At 39.6% G+C, this 16,362-nt stretch overlaps 1 protein-coding gene across 2 annotated transcripts in view; it reads left to right on the forward strand.

Moving 5' to 3' along the window:
• Positions 1 to 289: 289 nt before the first annotated feature.
• The window catches only part of mvb12bb (multivesicular body subunit 12Bb), a 41,847-nt gene continuing 25,774 nt past the window's right edge, over positions 290 to 16,362 (forward strand). The window contains exons 1-6 of one of the 2 annotated variants that reach the window (XM_041238630.1): positions 290 to 852; positions 4,577 to 4,699; positions 8,963 to 9,070; positions 11,350 to 11,446; positions 12,487 to 12,616; positions 12,738 to 12,866. In XM_041238630.1, the coding sequence (XP_041094564.1) occupies positions 802 to 852; positions 4,577 to 4,699; positions 8,963 to 9,070; positions 11,350 to 11,446; positions 12,487 to 12,616; positions 12,738 to 12,866 (638 nt within the window). In that variant the 5' untranslated portion in view covers positions 290 to 801. The remainder of the gene's footprint in view (positions 853 to 4,576; positions 4,700 to 8,962; positions 9,071 to 11,349; positions 11,447 to 12,486; positions 12,617 to 12,737; positions 12,867 to 16,362) is intronic. The other variant, XM_041238631.1, reaches the window with a different exon arrangement.

A 16,362-nucleotide genomic window follows, 5' to 3' on the forward strand; every position in this document is an offset into this window, starting at 1 on the left:
ATATAGAACTGAAGCAAAAGCACACTTGGCCTACACAAATGTATAACTTTCAAATCAACAAAATGTGTCGATATGTAGAAGATACGCACTATAACCAGACATGTTAATTTCATGTAAAATGTAATAATAATAATAAATAATAATAATAATAATAATAATAATAAAAACCATATAGAACATGCTTGTTCTCATAATCGTATTTAATTCATTTGCACCTCATTTCAGGGGTTCTGGGTTTGCATGGCTCCCATGCAGGGGTTCCAGTTTTGTTCCATGTCTTTCCGCACCCCCTCCTCGTTTACATTTCCAAGCCAGGGCACACACAGGGGGGCTGCGAGGTGAGACTGACACGCAATCAGTCTCGTAGGAGCTATGGTGTGCGGTGGCGAAGCAGCAATTCCACTTCTCCAACACAGGGGTCTCTGTAAGCAACTCGTCAATGTCAGCTATTTCCTTTCAATAGCGGTCTCTTTAACTGTTAATGATTTCCAAAAAGAAACAAAAATAGGGATTACTAATCCCGAAAAAAAAAAAAAAAAAAAAAAAAACCGCCGCCGCTGTGACTTGAGAAAAACAAACAAACAAAAAAAGATCAGACCTTGTTCTTGTGAAAATAAATTGTTGGCTTCACTGGGTAAGAAACAGATGATGAGTTACTGCTTTCCCTCCTGCTTTCCTGCTCCTCTCCTCCTCTAGCGGGGGTTGGCTGCCCCCTTAAGCTTCCCTTCCCTGTCGCTTCTCCTCGCTGGAGCCTCTAAGCGAGTCCGAGGCTTCTTCTGTCTGTCTGCTATACTCTTGATAATGAAAAGCTGCTTTTGTCTCAGAAGGAGGGACGAGGTGCCGCGAATAACAGTTAAGTCCTATTAGTTTAAAAAACACAACGTGTTTTAAATATGAATTGTTGTTACATTTCTACACATAAAACCTGTTTGTTTTCGTAGGCCGTTCGGAGTGGCCTTTTCTATCCGAGGTAGCTACTGTTTTGTTTATGCCCTGCCTCCCAGGTATCTGGCGGTGCTTATTGTATTGTGCTCATGTTGTGTTTACAGTGTGTTATTTGTGTTATTTCATTGTGGTTGCGTTTCACGAATGCTGCTTTTATCATTTGTTATGACACATCGACATTGTCAAACCCCCTGTGTACCGCATTTATTATTTAAATTATTCGTTTGTATCGGGTAATTCTCATTATTATTTGTTATTGTTTGTGTTTATCATCGGGTTAAATCGATTCATTAGAATTGTACTTGTATTTAAAGAGTGCTGATTTGGTTCTGTTGTACGTTGTATTGAATATAAATGAGGAAAAAAAAATAAAAAATCGCAGTCACAGTTAAGGTTATGCTAGCTGTAAAGGGTGTCCTCCAGTTTGTAAGATTCACAGAGTTATATCCTGCTGTTTAATCACGTTCAGAGAGTATACAGCAGGGCAGGCCACACTGGCATTAACTGCAGTAGCAGTCAGTACTGTATGTTACTTAAGTGGTCAATTGTAGGGCTTCCAATATTTAAAGCCATGTCTACATCAGGATTAAACCCAACACAAATGTGGCCAGTTATGTTATTTACAAACAGCGCCTTACAATTCTGTGATTGTTTATGTATTTATTTGTATCTGTTTTTCCTTTGTTTTGTCTTGTAGTGCTACACTACCATTAGCTTTGGTTGACTAAAAAAAAATTAAATATATATATGTATATAATGTGCAAGAGCTCTTTCAACAGAACAGAGCAACATATAGTACACATACTGGGTTTGTGAGGTGCTTTTGTGATTTCTAACCTAAGTCTTGTAGACTAACACACAAATGACTGTTGGATGGTGTTGGTAACCTACCAAGGTAACCCAGTTGATGGATATCCCGAGGCTTGTAATGCAGTTACAGATTGGCTAAAACTTTGTCATCTGTATTGTTAGGATAACCTGTTTTGTTTAAAATGAATCTGCACAAAGTTAGGCCAATCCCTATTTTTTGTAATTTCTGTTTTGCTGCCGAGTTGCAGAGTGGCAAGCAGGTTTAGTGTGTAAACAGACTGAATTATCAATAAATTCCTCTTCATGATTGTGTGTAAAATTGAACATGGCTGTGGAACTCTGCGTCCTGTACCTAATTCCTGCTTGTCAGTAAGGATCAGGGCTTAAACTGAAACCTGAGTAATCCTGTCAGGGAAATCGGACTGTATTATCATTCACTTCTAAGTTAATTTTCAAGCCCTGGCTGATCTCTCAATAATTCTCTCCAACTAACTTTTGTAAATACAAAGAATTCTGCCGTACGGTCGGCCTAAATGACGGTAAATTCAATAAACCAAATTACAATAAATCCACTAAGACGTTGAACGCAATAACTCTGCGAATCACTTGAACCGTAACTTAATAATAAGTACATCAAGTAAACCACTGTCCTGACACACATTTCCTCACCAGTAAAGTCGTTAAGAAGCTTCAGTCTGTAATAGAGTTGGTGGACATACTGAAGTTTAGAAAGAGTACAGAAAACGTGTTCTTAGTGGGTGATCAAAGCGGAAGGATTCTGAATGCCTGACCATGTCAAACTCTCTGTCGCTTCATTCTTTGCAGCCTGTTTACAGGATTTGAAGTACAGCTGTTGCATGGCAATTTTTAGTAGCTGGCAGTGGTTCTGTAACTAGCCAGCATACTGCCACCGAGAAGGGGGAAAGTTTAGGGCATGCAAGTTTTTGATTTATAATCTAACTTTACAGTTAGAGGATTTTACTCTCCTCACCGTTCCCAAGACTTTGTGCTCCTGCAGTAACACTACAGAAAGAACAGTAAAATAACTTAACTCATTTCAGGAGATGTATAACCCTTTTGCAGGCACGCTGTTTTGAGTGATGTCATCTTGCATGTACTACGATACTGATCTGCAGACCTTTTGATTGGCGAATTTGCTGGTTATTTCAGTTGATTCCTTAGTTGGGCGGTCCTTTTGAAATGAAAAGAACTGCTATTGTGTGTAATGGCAAATAAGCTTACTTTAATAACAACACTTCTGTAATTCCTTCTAGTAATATAAGGAGCCTGTGTCAAAAGATGACGCACATACCTAACGAGGTGAAACAGCATTTACTGTTTTATAGTTTCTACTCCAGATAATTCTTTAAGTAGTTAAGGGTTTCCACAAGAGGCCTCTCAGTTTATAGGTGTTTCTTTGCCATGTGTTGAATGGCATGCTGGCCATTTTAGCCCTTCCGTTTAAGGCTTGCTGTTCTTGGCATGGCAATGCCTTACCAGCCAGGATGCGTGTGCTCCCACAGCTTTGCTGTTAACATCCTGCAGGGTGTGATGTGAAGAAGCCATGCATATCCTAAAACTGGAGACAGGTTTGAGTTCCTGAGCAAAGAACCGTACAGTGCCCTTAGTGAGACCAACTGTATATCAAGGCAGCGTTAATAAGAACACCTTTTGATAGAAATGAATACGTATGTCAAATGCACTAGCTTTCAACTGCAAGTCTCCTCTTCAGGTGAGAAGTGGACGCCGAGGTATTTCGATACAGATCGCTCAATCTTAGAAGTCTGTTGAACGGGACTTGCTTGTTAACGAGTTTATGCAACAATTGTGAGATTAAAAAGGCAGAGGTATTTGTATTGGAATTGCGGATGTTTGAATTGCTTTGCTTGCTGCAATGAGCATTTGTATATGTGCTATACTGTGCGGCCCGTGATTAGAGATTGTGTTCAGCAAGCCCTGTCCTTTTTGTGAAGATGGCAAGTGTTATCACCCCATTGCCTTTGGGAAGATGGTGTTTAAAATGAGTGCCGCTCACAAATGATCAAAGCCTCCTTTTGTAGATCCATAATAAGGGGAAATTAATAACTGCAACACATTTTAAACAATTAAACTGAGGTTTTGTTCAGTTTTTTATCATGTGTTTGAAGCCCTTTGGGATCAGAGATATCAAGAACGTAATTAGATTTTAAAAAAAGGCTTAAACTGGGTTAATTTCATTTTTCTCTTGCACCGTTTGGTACATTTTTAATGCAGTTGATTGCATACTGTGTGCATTGTGTAGGTGGTAAACCTGTTAAACAAATGTTTAGAATTTAAAACATCTTGGTTCGATGGCAGTATGGTATCTTAAGCTTGGATAGTGACATGCAATTACTTTACTGAAAGTGAGCAGATGCAACAGATCAATAATTTTGTTTTCCTTTCTTGACGTACTGTCAATCCCATCACAAAGTATTTATACTCAGAAAACACAAGTGTAACCACTTTAGTCAATAAACACATTTTATTGACACCTATTGCTTTGTATTGCACTCTTCCTGCTGTCAGCTGAGGAAATAACAATGAGAAGTGCTGAGACGCATATTCAAACAAACGTTGCTCTAAATGTATTCGTAGGACAACAGTTTGCATGTTTAAGATGAGTATACCAGATTGTACAACGATAGCAAATGAATACAGTATCGAGACACCTAAGATGAATAAACCCCATGGAATACCCATATTCAGCCCAGCACATTTCACGTTCCTAGGTTTCATCATTTAAGATACCAGCATGCTCATTAAGCTCCTGGAACTTCATCCTCTTTCTCTTGTGTTGCAGAACCAACCAATGATGCCCGAAATCCGAGACCTGTCCGAGGCTTTGCCAGAACCGCCGATGGACCCGATCACCGGAGTCGGTGTTGTGGTCTCGCGGAACCGAGCACCGGCTGGCTATGAAGTAGTGAGTACTCTTAATAAAAGCATGCATGTCCATGAGAGTCATCACCAGCCATAGCTGTTAATACAAGCATGTGCGTGACATTCATTCCCCTGACAAACCCCTAAAGTAGAGCCATCAGTAACTTTAAAAATGTGTTTACACTGTGACCTACCTCCTCTGTATGTTCATAGGAAAAACGAAATGTAAAGTAAGACTCCACAATATAACCCTCAGATTATGACACACTCTTAAGTTCTGCTAAAGAAGGTCTTCAGCAAGTTTCATCGTCAGCTTTTATATGGCCTATTTGATACACAGTAATAGGCTCTTCCCCACTTAGCCTTGGACCATGATGTGCTTAACAAACTGGTCTGTAATCTCTCTGTTATGCTGCTGGGGAAAGAAAAAGCCAGAACAAGAGGCTGTTTGCTTGGAGTCCTTAAATGAAAGCATTTCTTTACAATGAGAAAGCCTGCAGCAAAAACAAAAGTACAGTAAAAAAAAAAAAAATCCCACTCTTTACAAGTATAGTTGTATTGTTATGAGCAATGTTAATGCCTCCGTCTGTGTAATAATGTTGTAATGTATCCAAAACCTTTTTGAAGCTTTACTGAGTTTAACATCTGAGTTGATATGATTCAGTGTTTTTGATATACCATACAGCTGAGAAGTCAACCACATCATTGGCTTCTGTATTAAATCAGCTTTATTCCTCTCCATGCTCTTTAAACTTTAACTCCGAAACTGTAAACAGAACAGTTTAAAACAAAAGCACGAGCCTGAACTGTGGGTGGTCTGTCTGATGGGAACTTTCATTGTGTGTGTCCCAATGTGCGTGTCTATTAAAAGAACTATTCAAACATGTATACGAATATGCATTGAAATAACAATCAATACGTGGTGGTTTATACATATCCATGGCAAAGGTCTGTGCAAAAGATCTCTGTCCTGCGTGGCAGGTATAGTTACCTCTGGTTTATTTTGCTGGGGCTAATTGCTGTGCTTGTGGATAGACAAAAACATCATGCTCCTGCTTTTTTAAATTCAAAATCAGACTTGGCCACAGTGCTTCCTTGAGTGCCAGATTATCGGAAACTGGCAATGCAAAAATGGAAACTCAGGAAATATATTTGAATAAACGCAAACCAAGTCTGCGTGTCTCTGCAGAGTTAGGGAGGACCCCCAGCAAGTTCAGAGCAAGTGCCGTCAATCATTCAGGGTGAGCAAGTGAGCGTGTTGGTTACGTGATGCTGGCTGGGATGTGGCTGTAGAGGAGTCTGTAGAAACGGCCCGTTGTCTGGGTGGGTCGTCTGCTGTAGATCCTGTTGTAAAAGAGCAGTGATGGGGAAAACAAATAAAGGTTTAAGGAAAAGCTGTTTTTATGAAAAACAGACTTGTGGGCTTATCGTGAAAAATAAATGACAATTTAATTACTTTTTATTAAGTTGTCTATCCTCCTTTCTTTTCTTCAGCAAACTGTTAAAATGTCATATGTTGTCGTGTGTTTTTTTTTTTTTTGCTCTGTTTAACTGCATCCTGTCCTGGGTCACAAGTGTTTCACAGAGCTGGTTCCCTTTCTGTGGTCATGTTGCATTTTTAATTTCCTGCGTCTTCATTTACTGCATCTCTTTGATCATTTTACAGCTTTGCTTGACTGGGAAGAGGGTTGTATATAAGAGATTTAATTTTGTCAGTAGTTGAATAAATCACCACCATAAAAAAAAAAAAAAGTGTTTCCTTTCCTAGGACTCCCAGAAATGATGAACAATGCGGTTGGGTTTTAATCCATGTTTTCCGATGCTTTTGGGGTTTGTTCACAGCCAAAAATGTTGCTGACTGTCATTCAGATCGTCAGTGCAACTAGCAGTTGAAGAGTGCCGTGTCCTTTCTGTTTCCAGTGTTGCAGCACAGTATTCATCACCAGGTCTTGCTCGTAGTGCTAAAGATGAGATGCAGGAATAATTACTGGCAAAGGATGTTGAAGCCGTGCACTGCTGTATGTGTTCACTCAACAGCAAGTGCTGTAGTTCTGCATCTGGAAACGCTGAACAAAAATCCTTCAATGTGATCATGGTATGATCAAAGGAAAATAAACTGCAGACACAGCAAGACTCCACAATATATCCCCCTGATTATGATACACTCAAAGCTGTGCTAAAGAAGGTCCTCAGCAGGTTTCATTGCAACTGGACAACTAAAGAGTGAAGTTCTGTAAGTGCAGCCTAACCGGGACACCCATAATCGGGATTGCTGCTTAAAAGAAATAGAACTCTGGGAGACGGGTTTATATGTGACACTAAATATAATTTAGCTGTTTGCTCTGTTATTGAGGCAGGTGTATTTTTCAGGAAATTATGTATTGCTTACTAAATTGAGAGCACTGTGCATGAGTTGGCCCTTACAGTAGCTGGTCTTGTACTGTATGGATTTGACTCCATTAAAGCGTGCATTAGGTTAATTATTTTGCTTCTTAAACTTCAGGACTGGAGTTGCATGTCGGCACTGGTCTCTTGAGGACAGTGGAGAGCGGAGGAGAGTCTAGTTTTAAACCACGGTCTGTAGCGAGATCTGTTTCAGTGTAGTGTGTTCCATTCGTGCGGCATGGCCCTCCCAGCAAGCGCAGTCCTGCTGCCGAGATGCATGAGATGCTGTGAGTGAGGGCGAGATGCTCCTGCTCACTCAGCTGCCCTTTTTAATCCCTGCTTGACTTTGGTTTCCAGAGTACAACCTCTTTGTTTACTTTGACAGGATGTGGTGTGTACTGACCTGGAAAAAGCGTCTGAGACTGTTTGTCTTGCGCAGGGTTTTGATGTATGGCACCTCCAGGGACCGTGCCCACTGTTTGAGCAGCCTTGTCTCCTTTCTCATTGCGGTTTGCATCCTATTCTAATGCGCTCCCTTTAACCACTCAGGGGACAACGTGACCCTTCAGGGTCATTCATCATAATTGTCAACAAAGTAATATATGTAGGCGTCAAAGGCTGTGTCTCTTTCCACAAGTCAGCGAAGGCCTAATTAAAATGTCTCTTCCCTTCTTAATCACATGTTTGCGGGATTTTGAGCTAGAATTAATGAGATCGAGATTTCTCATCACTTTAAAAAATAATAACAAAGCAGTTAAAATAAATAAATTAATCTCTTGCGATCAGGTAATAGTATGGCACTGAATGTGAAGATGCTTTATCTACAGTGCCCCCCTTTGATTATTACTAGGACACCCTTAGAATCACTTTGAAGATCTCAGGGATGCTTGATTTCCTGGTAAAACCGAAAATATTGGCTGTATTGCACATGCAAAGAGAAAAGATTTGATCTGATGCGTTACATATTTGAACAGCATTTGAACTGAACCCATCACGATGCCCAGACAGGTTGCACTCTGAATTAGCAATCTACCGCCATTACAAGCTGCAACTTGGCTGCATAGACACAAACTTTGTTTTGACTTGTGTGGCTCCTGCGTTTCCATAATCTGTCTATTGTTCGTGCCAGTTATGTATTAACTGGCATGAACAATAGACAAGTCATGCCCATGCATGTCCTAGCAACAAATCCTGATAGAGTTCAGTGTTTTGCAGCTACTTGTTTACTGTAAACAAGAAGTAGCCATTTACTATATTCATGTACAGTAGTGCACATTAAGCTGGCAAATCTGGCTATCTCTACAAAAGAGAGATTAATGAAATAATTCTCACTGTCTATTTATTTATTTACACATACGCACTGTGCATCATTGAATACCGTGTGTTGTAATAGTCTTGCTTCTTTTTTTAGTGCTTGCAGAGTCAGAACAGTAAAAAGGGCTGCTTTTGCAGGATTGCAGGGCATATGCTGCATTAACAACTTCGTCAAACTCGCGAGGGTAGCTCAGCGCCGTGTCAGTTTTTGATGCATATCCTCAGATATGCACGCATTGCATGTTAAATTTCACACATCGTCGGAGCTGGCCCAGCCAGTGTAATCCTTGATGAGCAAGTGATAATAAATGACTTAATTTGCTGACTTTTTTCCCCAACAGCACCCCTATCATCCTCCCTTTTAAAAAAAAAAAAGCAATTGCAAAAGTTTAGTTTTCCTGGTTGGAGCAGATTTCTATCAGGCTGTCTTTAATCACCCTGTTCCCGGGAGAGGTTATTTTTAGTAGGATTTTTGGCGTTTCAGTTCCACTGTGTCTGGTGCAGTGAACTAATGAGATGCCGTGAGAGTACGGGCAAGCGTTAATTAAGGAAGGCCTGCAAGTGAAGCGTGGCGTACAAACATTAACTTTTTATCTTGTTTTCACAGGTTTCACAAACAACAGATGGTTTAGATGCCGACCTCTGGAAGGATGGCCTGTTCAAATCCAAGGTCACGCGGTATCTGTGTTTCACAAGAGCATTCTCCAAAGAAAATGTAAGTTACCTGCCTGTTACTGTACCATTTCAGTGTGTCGTCACAAACTGTAAACCTGTAAAAGACACTCGTCCTGACTGAGGCACAAACTAGGGAGCTTGAAGATTCAAGTTTCAACTCTCAGTTAAACTCATGGTGGTTCATGTCTTGCTGCTGTACCTGGCCTTTTTTGTTCAGCTTTAAACCACTGGAAGTAACGAAAAAAGACCCAGTTTCACAAAGCACTTCTCTTCAGACTGCTAACTGACTAAACAAATATCTTCGATGTCATCTTTCTACCTGTTTGACAGAACTTCAGGAGAGAACGGTGTTTGTTTTTCATAAATTAGCTCGGCTAGTGTAAACGTTTTACAACTTTTTCTATTTTAAGATTATTTTCTTCTGTAGAATTAAACAGGGTTTAGCAGACTGTCATCTGGAAGTGGTTTGTGAAACTGAGGCTTGGTATAACTTCACACACACACACACACACACACACACACACACACACACACAGTGGGTTCGAATTAAGTTCGTCAGGAGTATGCTTACCCCACTGCATTCCAGGGACGGTTTTGTCTTTGATTTGGAGCTTATCTCTGTATTTGTACTTTATAGCAGTCACTATGTTGGGTCTAGTTCGGGAGTAGATAAATGTGAATTCAAGCCACCCCTATTTGATCAGCACAAGCCCTTTGTCATAGTTTGTTTTTAAGCTAAGCAGGTATATAGGATCAGTACTGAATTGGCTTATTTGCAATTCAAATAACCCTGTGCTGCAAAAAATTAAAAAAAATAAATAAATAAATAACTTTGATAAAAATACATTTAAAAATGGTTAAGGCAGTCAAGTGGTATTGTTGAATTTATTTAACTTCATTGCTGCAAATGATCTGTCATCAGCCATCCTAGCGATGAAATGACATGCACAGTATTACACATATTGGAGGCGTGTTGTAAAATATGCAGCATGTGCAGTAATTCAGTTTAATAAACTATTTTTAAGCAGAATGCAGTGGTTTAGGTCTTCTGCGTTTTTAAAAAGTGTGCGTGTTGAAAGAGCTGCTTCTTTGCAGTAGGGTTTTAATATGTGTCAGGCAATTACTGTTCTCCAGTGTCCATGTATCATTCGAAAATGAGTGTCCATACTAGTTTAAGGAGTTTGATAGAAATAAAACATGACAGTACCATCAACAAAATCTATTTGTCTGCCAGTCAATATTTCTACGGCTGTAATGATCTATGACAAAAACAGATTCTGTAGAATTAGCCATTGAATTATGTAGTTGGAAGAAAAACAGTTTGTGATTTGTCATGCTGTAGGTTGGATGTAGATGGGCATTTGTCAGGTGTTTGATAGGGGGGAGGGAAATCTTTCTTGTTTCCATGCATGGTAATACTCTTCATCTGTATTGTGCCTGCCTAAAAACTATGCATACAAATGTTTAAAATGGTAATCGCATTGCCTCAGCATGCACATTAATGAGTCCACGGTTTGCAAGATGGCATGGAAATACTACAGTGTTTTTGGTTTAGGTGCTGAATATAACATCACACATGTTCTGTAAAACATGTACGCATGGATTAAGTGTACTGTAGGTTTTCAAATATTAAACTGTGTGGAGGCTTTGGAAGATAACCCCACCCAAAGCAGCAGGCCAGCACACTGATATAATATACTAATAAATGTATCTCTGCCGTTTTTTATAATTTTTATAGGAGTTAAGTTACAGAAGATTGCCTGGGACATCAACTTTTACATCACCCAGGTTAAATCCTTGAACACCCAAAATGATAATTTTTTTTAATGGATTTCCTAATAAGTAATGCTAAACAAGTATTTACTGTAAATATCTATATTTTGTTACCTCTTGTTAAAGCCATGCTTTCACTGCCTTTTCTTCAATTGAAGATCTTTTGAGCTTGCACATGAATTTGGAATTTCGAAGACCTCTGCGTGTTATTTAACATTTTTGTGTATCCTGAATTAATGACAAAAACTAAATATTCTCAGCGCAATATTTGTTGGGCAGTGAGAATGTAAATAAAGCTTATAGGAGGTAAAAAAAAAAAAAAAAAAAAAAAAAAGGTTTAATATACTGTTTTGAATGCTGGCCATTTTTTCATGCAATGCATGCCATTTTCTGCTACCCCATAGTGAAAACGCACAGTACAGGAGTTTAAAAAAAATAAAAATAAAAAAAAAAGTCTAATGGGAATTGTAGTGGAAGAAAGTCGTAAATTGCATTGCAGATTTGAATATTGTAATGTATTTGTTGTTTTTCTTTCCTTTCATAAAGAGCCATTTAGGTAATGTGCTTGTCGACATGAAGCTGATTGACATAAAGGACACCTTGCCAGTGGGCTTCATTCCTATGCAGGAGACCGTGGATACGCGTAAGCAAACATTTTTCCTGCAAACTGACGTTTACTTTTTAATGCTTTTCATGTTGATGATTACCTGCAGGGATTGCTTGCTTGCTTGCTGCTTACTCCCAGAAGATGTCTTAACTTGAGTTTCTGAATATTTTATGGTGAAGCCCCTCGTAATTTATGAGAATCTTTGGGGAGCAAATAAACAGCTCATCCCAAGAGCGTTGTAAGGGAGCTGTGAGTCGTTGCTTATATGAGCATGAAGGATGAATTTTGTATGGGGATGTTGTGATTTATTTTGTTGGTAATCTAATATTGATGAGACAGATCCACAAATGCTTTAGTACTGGTAGTAAAAGTATGTATTTTACCGTGCATTTTATAGGTATCTGTCTATCTTAAAGTTTAATACATGTACATAAGGTGTAAAATACATAGGGCCTTTGCCTGTAGATATCTCTTAAGATAAGGTTCACTTCCATGTAAATGCAGATATGTTGGTTAATCCTCATGGGTTGCTATTGATTTTCTGTTTGCTGCCTGAACATTTTTTTTATTGATCCGCAGCTAGGAGTATTCTTGGTATGCATATCCCTTTCGGTCACAATTTTAATAAAATTTCTTGAAATTTAAAAAAAAAAACGGTTTGTGTGATCTCTGTGGAGTTCGAGAAGCTGCCTTGCCATAACTTTGAAAAAAAATTAAAAAAAACAATAAAAAAAAACAAACAAACATATATGCATTGTACAACAGATACATAGATAGGAAACCTAACATGGTACAATTGTGCACACGGTGATGACCGAAAGGGATATGGCATTTCAGAGTTATCTTAACTAAGGCATTCCTGGATTTTTTCTCTCCGCTTTTGTCATTTTCTTTTTTAGTAGTCTCAGCTTGGTCCTGGTAGAGTTTAAGCACCCCTATGGTCTCAATAGAGTTCTCAAAATCTAGACTGGAAGGTGTACCAGCGTTAACATTAACCTAGCAAACCCCCCGCCCCCCCCTGCAGCTCTTGGGTCTGTGTGTAAACGGTTTCGTTTTCTCCTCCTCCTCTTCTCTAGAGGAACCAGCATTCAGGAAGAGGAGGCTCTGTATAAAGTTCATTCCTCGGGACTCCACTGAAGCAGCTATCTGCGATATCCGAATCCTTGGGAGATCCAAACAAGCTCCCCCACAGTACACCTTTATAGGGTAAATGTCTAGCACTGTATTGAATGTGCTTTTGGTTTCCACCTCCCTCTCTCCTAAAAGAAAAAGCGATTTTGATATACATAACACCTTTTTTTGTTTTATTGTATTTTCTGTTTCGTAGCGAGTTGAACAGCATGGCTATATGGTATCGAATGGGACGGGTACCCAGGACGCAGGAACCCCTTGAGTTTCAAACCCCGACTTCTCAGATACCAACTTCAGCACCGGCTCCAGCACCTAACCTGCCCAGGTTAGCATTTTTGAATTGAATTGCTTTTTGCGCCTATACATATCTAGATCAACAAATGCAGGCCTTCTGACCTGAATGCAAAGCTATGCAAATGTTCAAAACCAAACAAAGAAAAAATACTGCGATTACATACTTATGTCATCTGTTTCTCTTCTCTGTCCTGTCTGAAATAATAAATACTAATGTAAAGGTGTTTGTACACTACGATAGCTAACATATTTTAGTTATCAGTAACTTATATAATTGTATACTAAGATACCTAAAGGACACTTCAGGGAAAGCAGCATTAACAGCAACTCCCTTAGCAGGGTAATAATAATACGATAAGAGGGAAATGGTGAAAACCCATAGGAGTTCAGTGTATTGAAGTGTAGCGCAACCTGTGACTGGTCTTTAGAATCACTGTTTGGAACAAATGTTCATAAAGGCTATATTCCTGCTGTTGGCGGCACTCCCTGAGAGTGGCAGTCAGGCCGTTGACTGAGTGAAAAGGTGAACCTGCGTTAGCAGCCCAAGCCTTCAAGCAGCATGGTGAATTGCAGCGGGACAAAAAAGGAAGCGTTTGGATAGATTATAGTTTATAGCCACTTACTGTACAGTTTACACAGGCTGCAGGGGGAGAGGAGATCGCTTTGTACTCCAGCCAAATTAAACAAATACATAATGCATTAAAAGAAAGTGCTGTGCAAATTCTACATAAACAATTGGATTCCTTTTTAAGGAAAAAAAAAAAAAACTGGGCATGGTGTCAATGTTAAGAATAAAAACGGTTCCCTTCTGAAATAAATTACAGGCTGAATTAAGCACAGATCTGATAATAATGGTTTATAAGTGGTTGCTATTTTTTTTTTCATAGCATTCAGACTTTCCAAACACCAATAATTGCAGCCAAGCCATGAGATAACAAAGTTTGCATTAGTAATGTTTATTGTATCTTTCACTTAATCAATAATAAAAAGCCATGCAGCTAGTTTGACTTAATTCCTGAATGCTATTTCATGTCACAAGATTTTGCAATCGGCACAACAAAATGTAGTTTTGCATAAAATAAGTGAAAGTTTGAACGCAGCTCTTTGTGGTAAAAGGTTATGTTTGAAGAGTATTGAGTTCTCATCAGTATGATAAAAGAATGCCCATTTTATCAGGGCTGTGTTTGCCATGTGCTTCAATCTCTGGTAAAAGCAGTTTGGCCATAATTAGCGGTTCCAGAGATCTACTCCTGTGTAATTGCAGGGTTAAGGAACCCATTTGGAGAGCTGTGATACAGCAGAGCTCGGTACAGTTTAGGATAGCAGCATGCAGTCGTGTTTTGTGCGGAGGTGGTGCAGTGTTTCAGCTTGTGAAGCTGGATAAACACACAGCGCGGTTTGGTTTTAAAAGGGAGATGCAAAGAAACCACGTGAACAGTATCCCCCCTACACCCCTCCCGCACCCCTCCTGTACAGCTTTGATGCCAGCTTTCAAGTTAGCAAGGAACTGGAGAAACAAAGTGTCCCCCCGAGCTGTGCTTTCCCTGTGAAGCCTGCTGAGATCACAGGACTTCAAATGCATGACTTGCACTAAGGGGTGATGTTACATCTAGATGTACAATACATGCACACTTTTTATTTTACATTTAACTTGAGTTGTATGTGAAATCTCTGCAAATCACTTTTGTTGGGATTCCAAGTCCTGTTATCCTGCAAAAAAACAGGACAAAACATCATAAAGGGTCCTATTCACAGCACACAAAGTTGGGGGTTGGTGGGGGGGGGTGGTGGTGGTGGTGGGGCAAGCAGATTAATAATTGCTCTTGTTTCATACTGCAGTAAAGTGGAACAAGCTCTCTGCTGTTTGCACAAGGCTACTTTTTTTTTTTTTAACTTGCATCGCAACAATGAAACCAAATGAAACCAAATAAAAACTGGTTTTATTTCAGCATCGCTGGGAGGTTTGCACGTGTCTCTCTTCAGGTAATTCTACAGTAAATTAACTTGAATCGGAGAGCCAGAAGTCCCCTTTTCTGTAAGTCAGTGATTCAGGTAAACCCAAGAGTCCAGTTTTTTTTTGTCAACCAAGCATTACCTCTCTCTGTCATGCACTGGTTTCTAGTGCACACATGGCAGCCTCTGAGACTTTAAACCATACTTTAAACAGTTCAAGTACTGGGGTACACTAGAGAGTTAGCGCTAAAAACCATTGCTGTAGACTGCAGCACAAGTTCACTGGGAGTGTAGGGAAAGACCATTTTGAGGTACAGTGTACAGTTACAGCTGGGCTATTTTTTTATATTTAGCAGTTACTGAGTATTTAATCATTGGCGTAAAAGAATAAGCTAATACTCTAGTACTAAAGTGCCGTTAATCTGACCCCTGCTTCAGAGCTGCATTTGCTGTTCCAGGCTTTTCTGTCAGCTTAATTCAATACACTTGAACTTGTGACTGCTGAAGCGGGTATGAGCGGGATTAATTAAGCTTGCAGTGCTGAGCAAAACGTGGAGTGGCTTAAACTGCTATGTAACACGAGGCACTGAGGCACTGAGACTTCATCCCTGTAATTGCTTAGGTATTTAGGATATTCTGCATTTAGCTGGGAGTGAAGGGCATTCACTGGTGCAGATCAGCCCCTCTGAGCCTCTGTCGATGCAATTAGCAGCTCAGCTTTTGAGGGTATGGTCCTAAAAATAAGTCTCAATTGTGCAATGATGTTGCAATTCTGTTCTTTTGATGGCCAGTGCAGTTATGCAGTTGGCACATGTACAGTATCTGATGGAGATTCACCACTGGTGCCTTTGTTTTCTTACAAAGACAGATTTTTTTGGGGTGTGTGCGGGGGTGCACTAATAATTACTATATCGCCCTGCTGAGAGTTCTTGTCGAACTGTAATGTCTGATACAATACTTAGCTCAGCAGCACCTCTGCTTGCGTGAGGAATGCAAATAAGCTCCCATTAGGCGCCTGATTCTGTCCTGTCTTTGTGCTGCAAGTCATCGTGTTACAAAGCACGGCAAGATTTGGGGAAGTGTGTCAAAACATTGCTTCGGTTCGTACTTTTGTCTGCAGGAGGTTTGTACTTTTTAATGACATTGTAATTGTTCTTTATTTAAAGATGTGTCCTCCTAAACCATTTTTTTTTCTTTTTCCTTGTGGTTAAGCAACTGCTTGTAAGTCCTTTAAGCAATACGGATACAAGGTTTCCCAAATCGAATGTGTTTCCTTGAATAAAAGTGTAGTTTTATTCTAGAACTTTTATTCCACCTACAAGTAGAGCAGATTTCCTAAACTTCATAAACACAGTGTTAGATTGTTTGTTTGATAAAACATATTGAAAAGGAAGTCCAGGTTTCCGAGTGGCTTGCCTGGTAAAGGCATGTCTGTGTGTTGTGCATGATGAGCCATGCTTTCCAGTATTGTATCAGCCAGTTGCATAGATCTTTCCAAGTCTTCACAGTATACACTTAATTGTTTCCAGTGCTGTGAAAGTATGAATCTGTCTCACTAAAATTTAAAAGGTGAC

Source organism: Polyodon spathula, chromosome 49, assembly GCF_017654505.1.
Source record: "Polyodon spathula isolate WHYD16114869_AA chromosome 49, ASM1765450v1, whole genome shotgun sequence".
In the NCBI taxonomy this organism is placed as follows: domain Eukaryota; kingdom Metazoa; phylum Chordata; class Actinopteri; order Acipenseriformes; family Polyodontidae; genus Polyodon; species Polyodon spathula.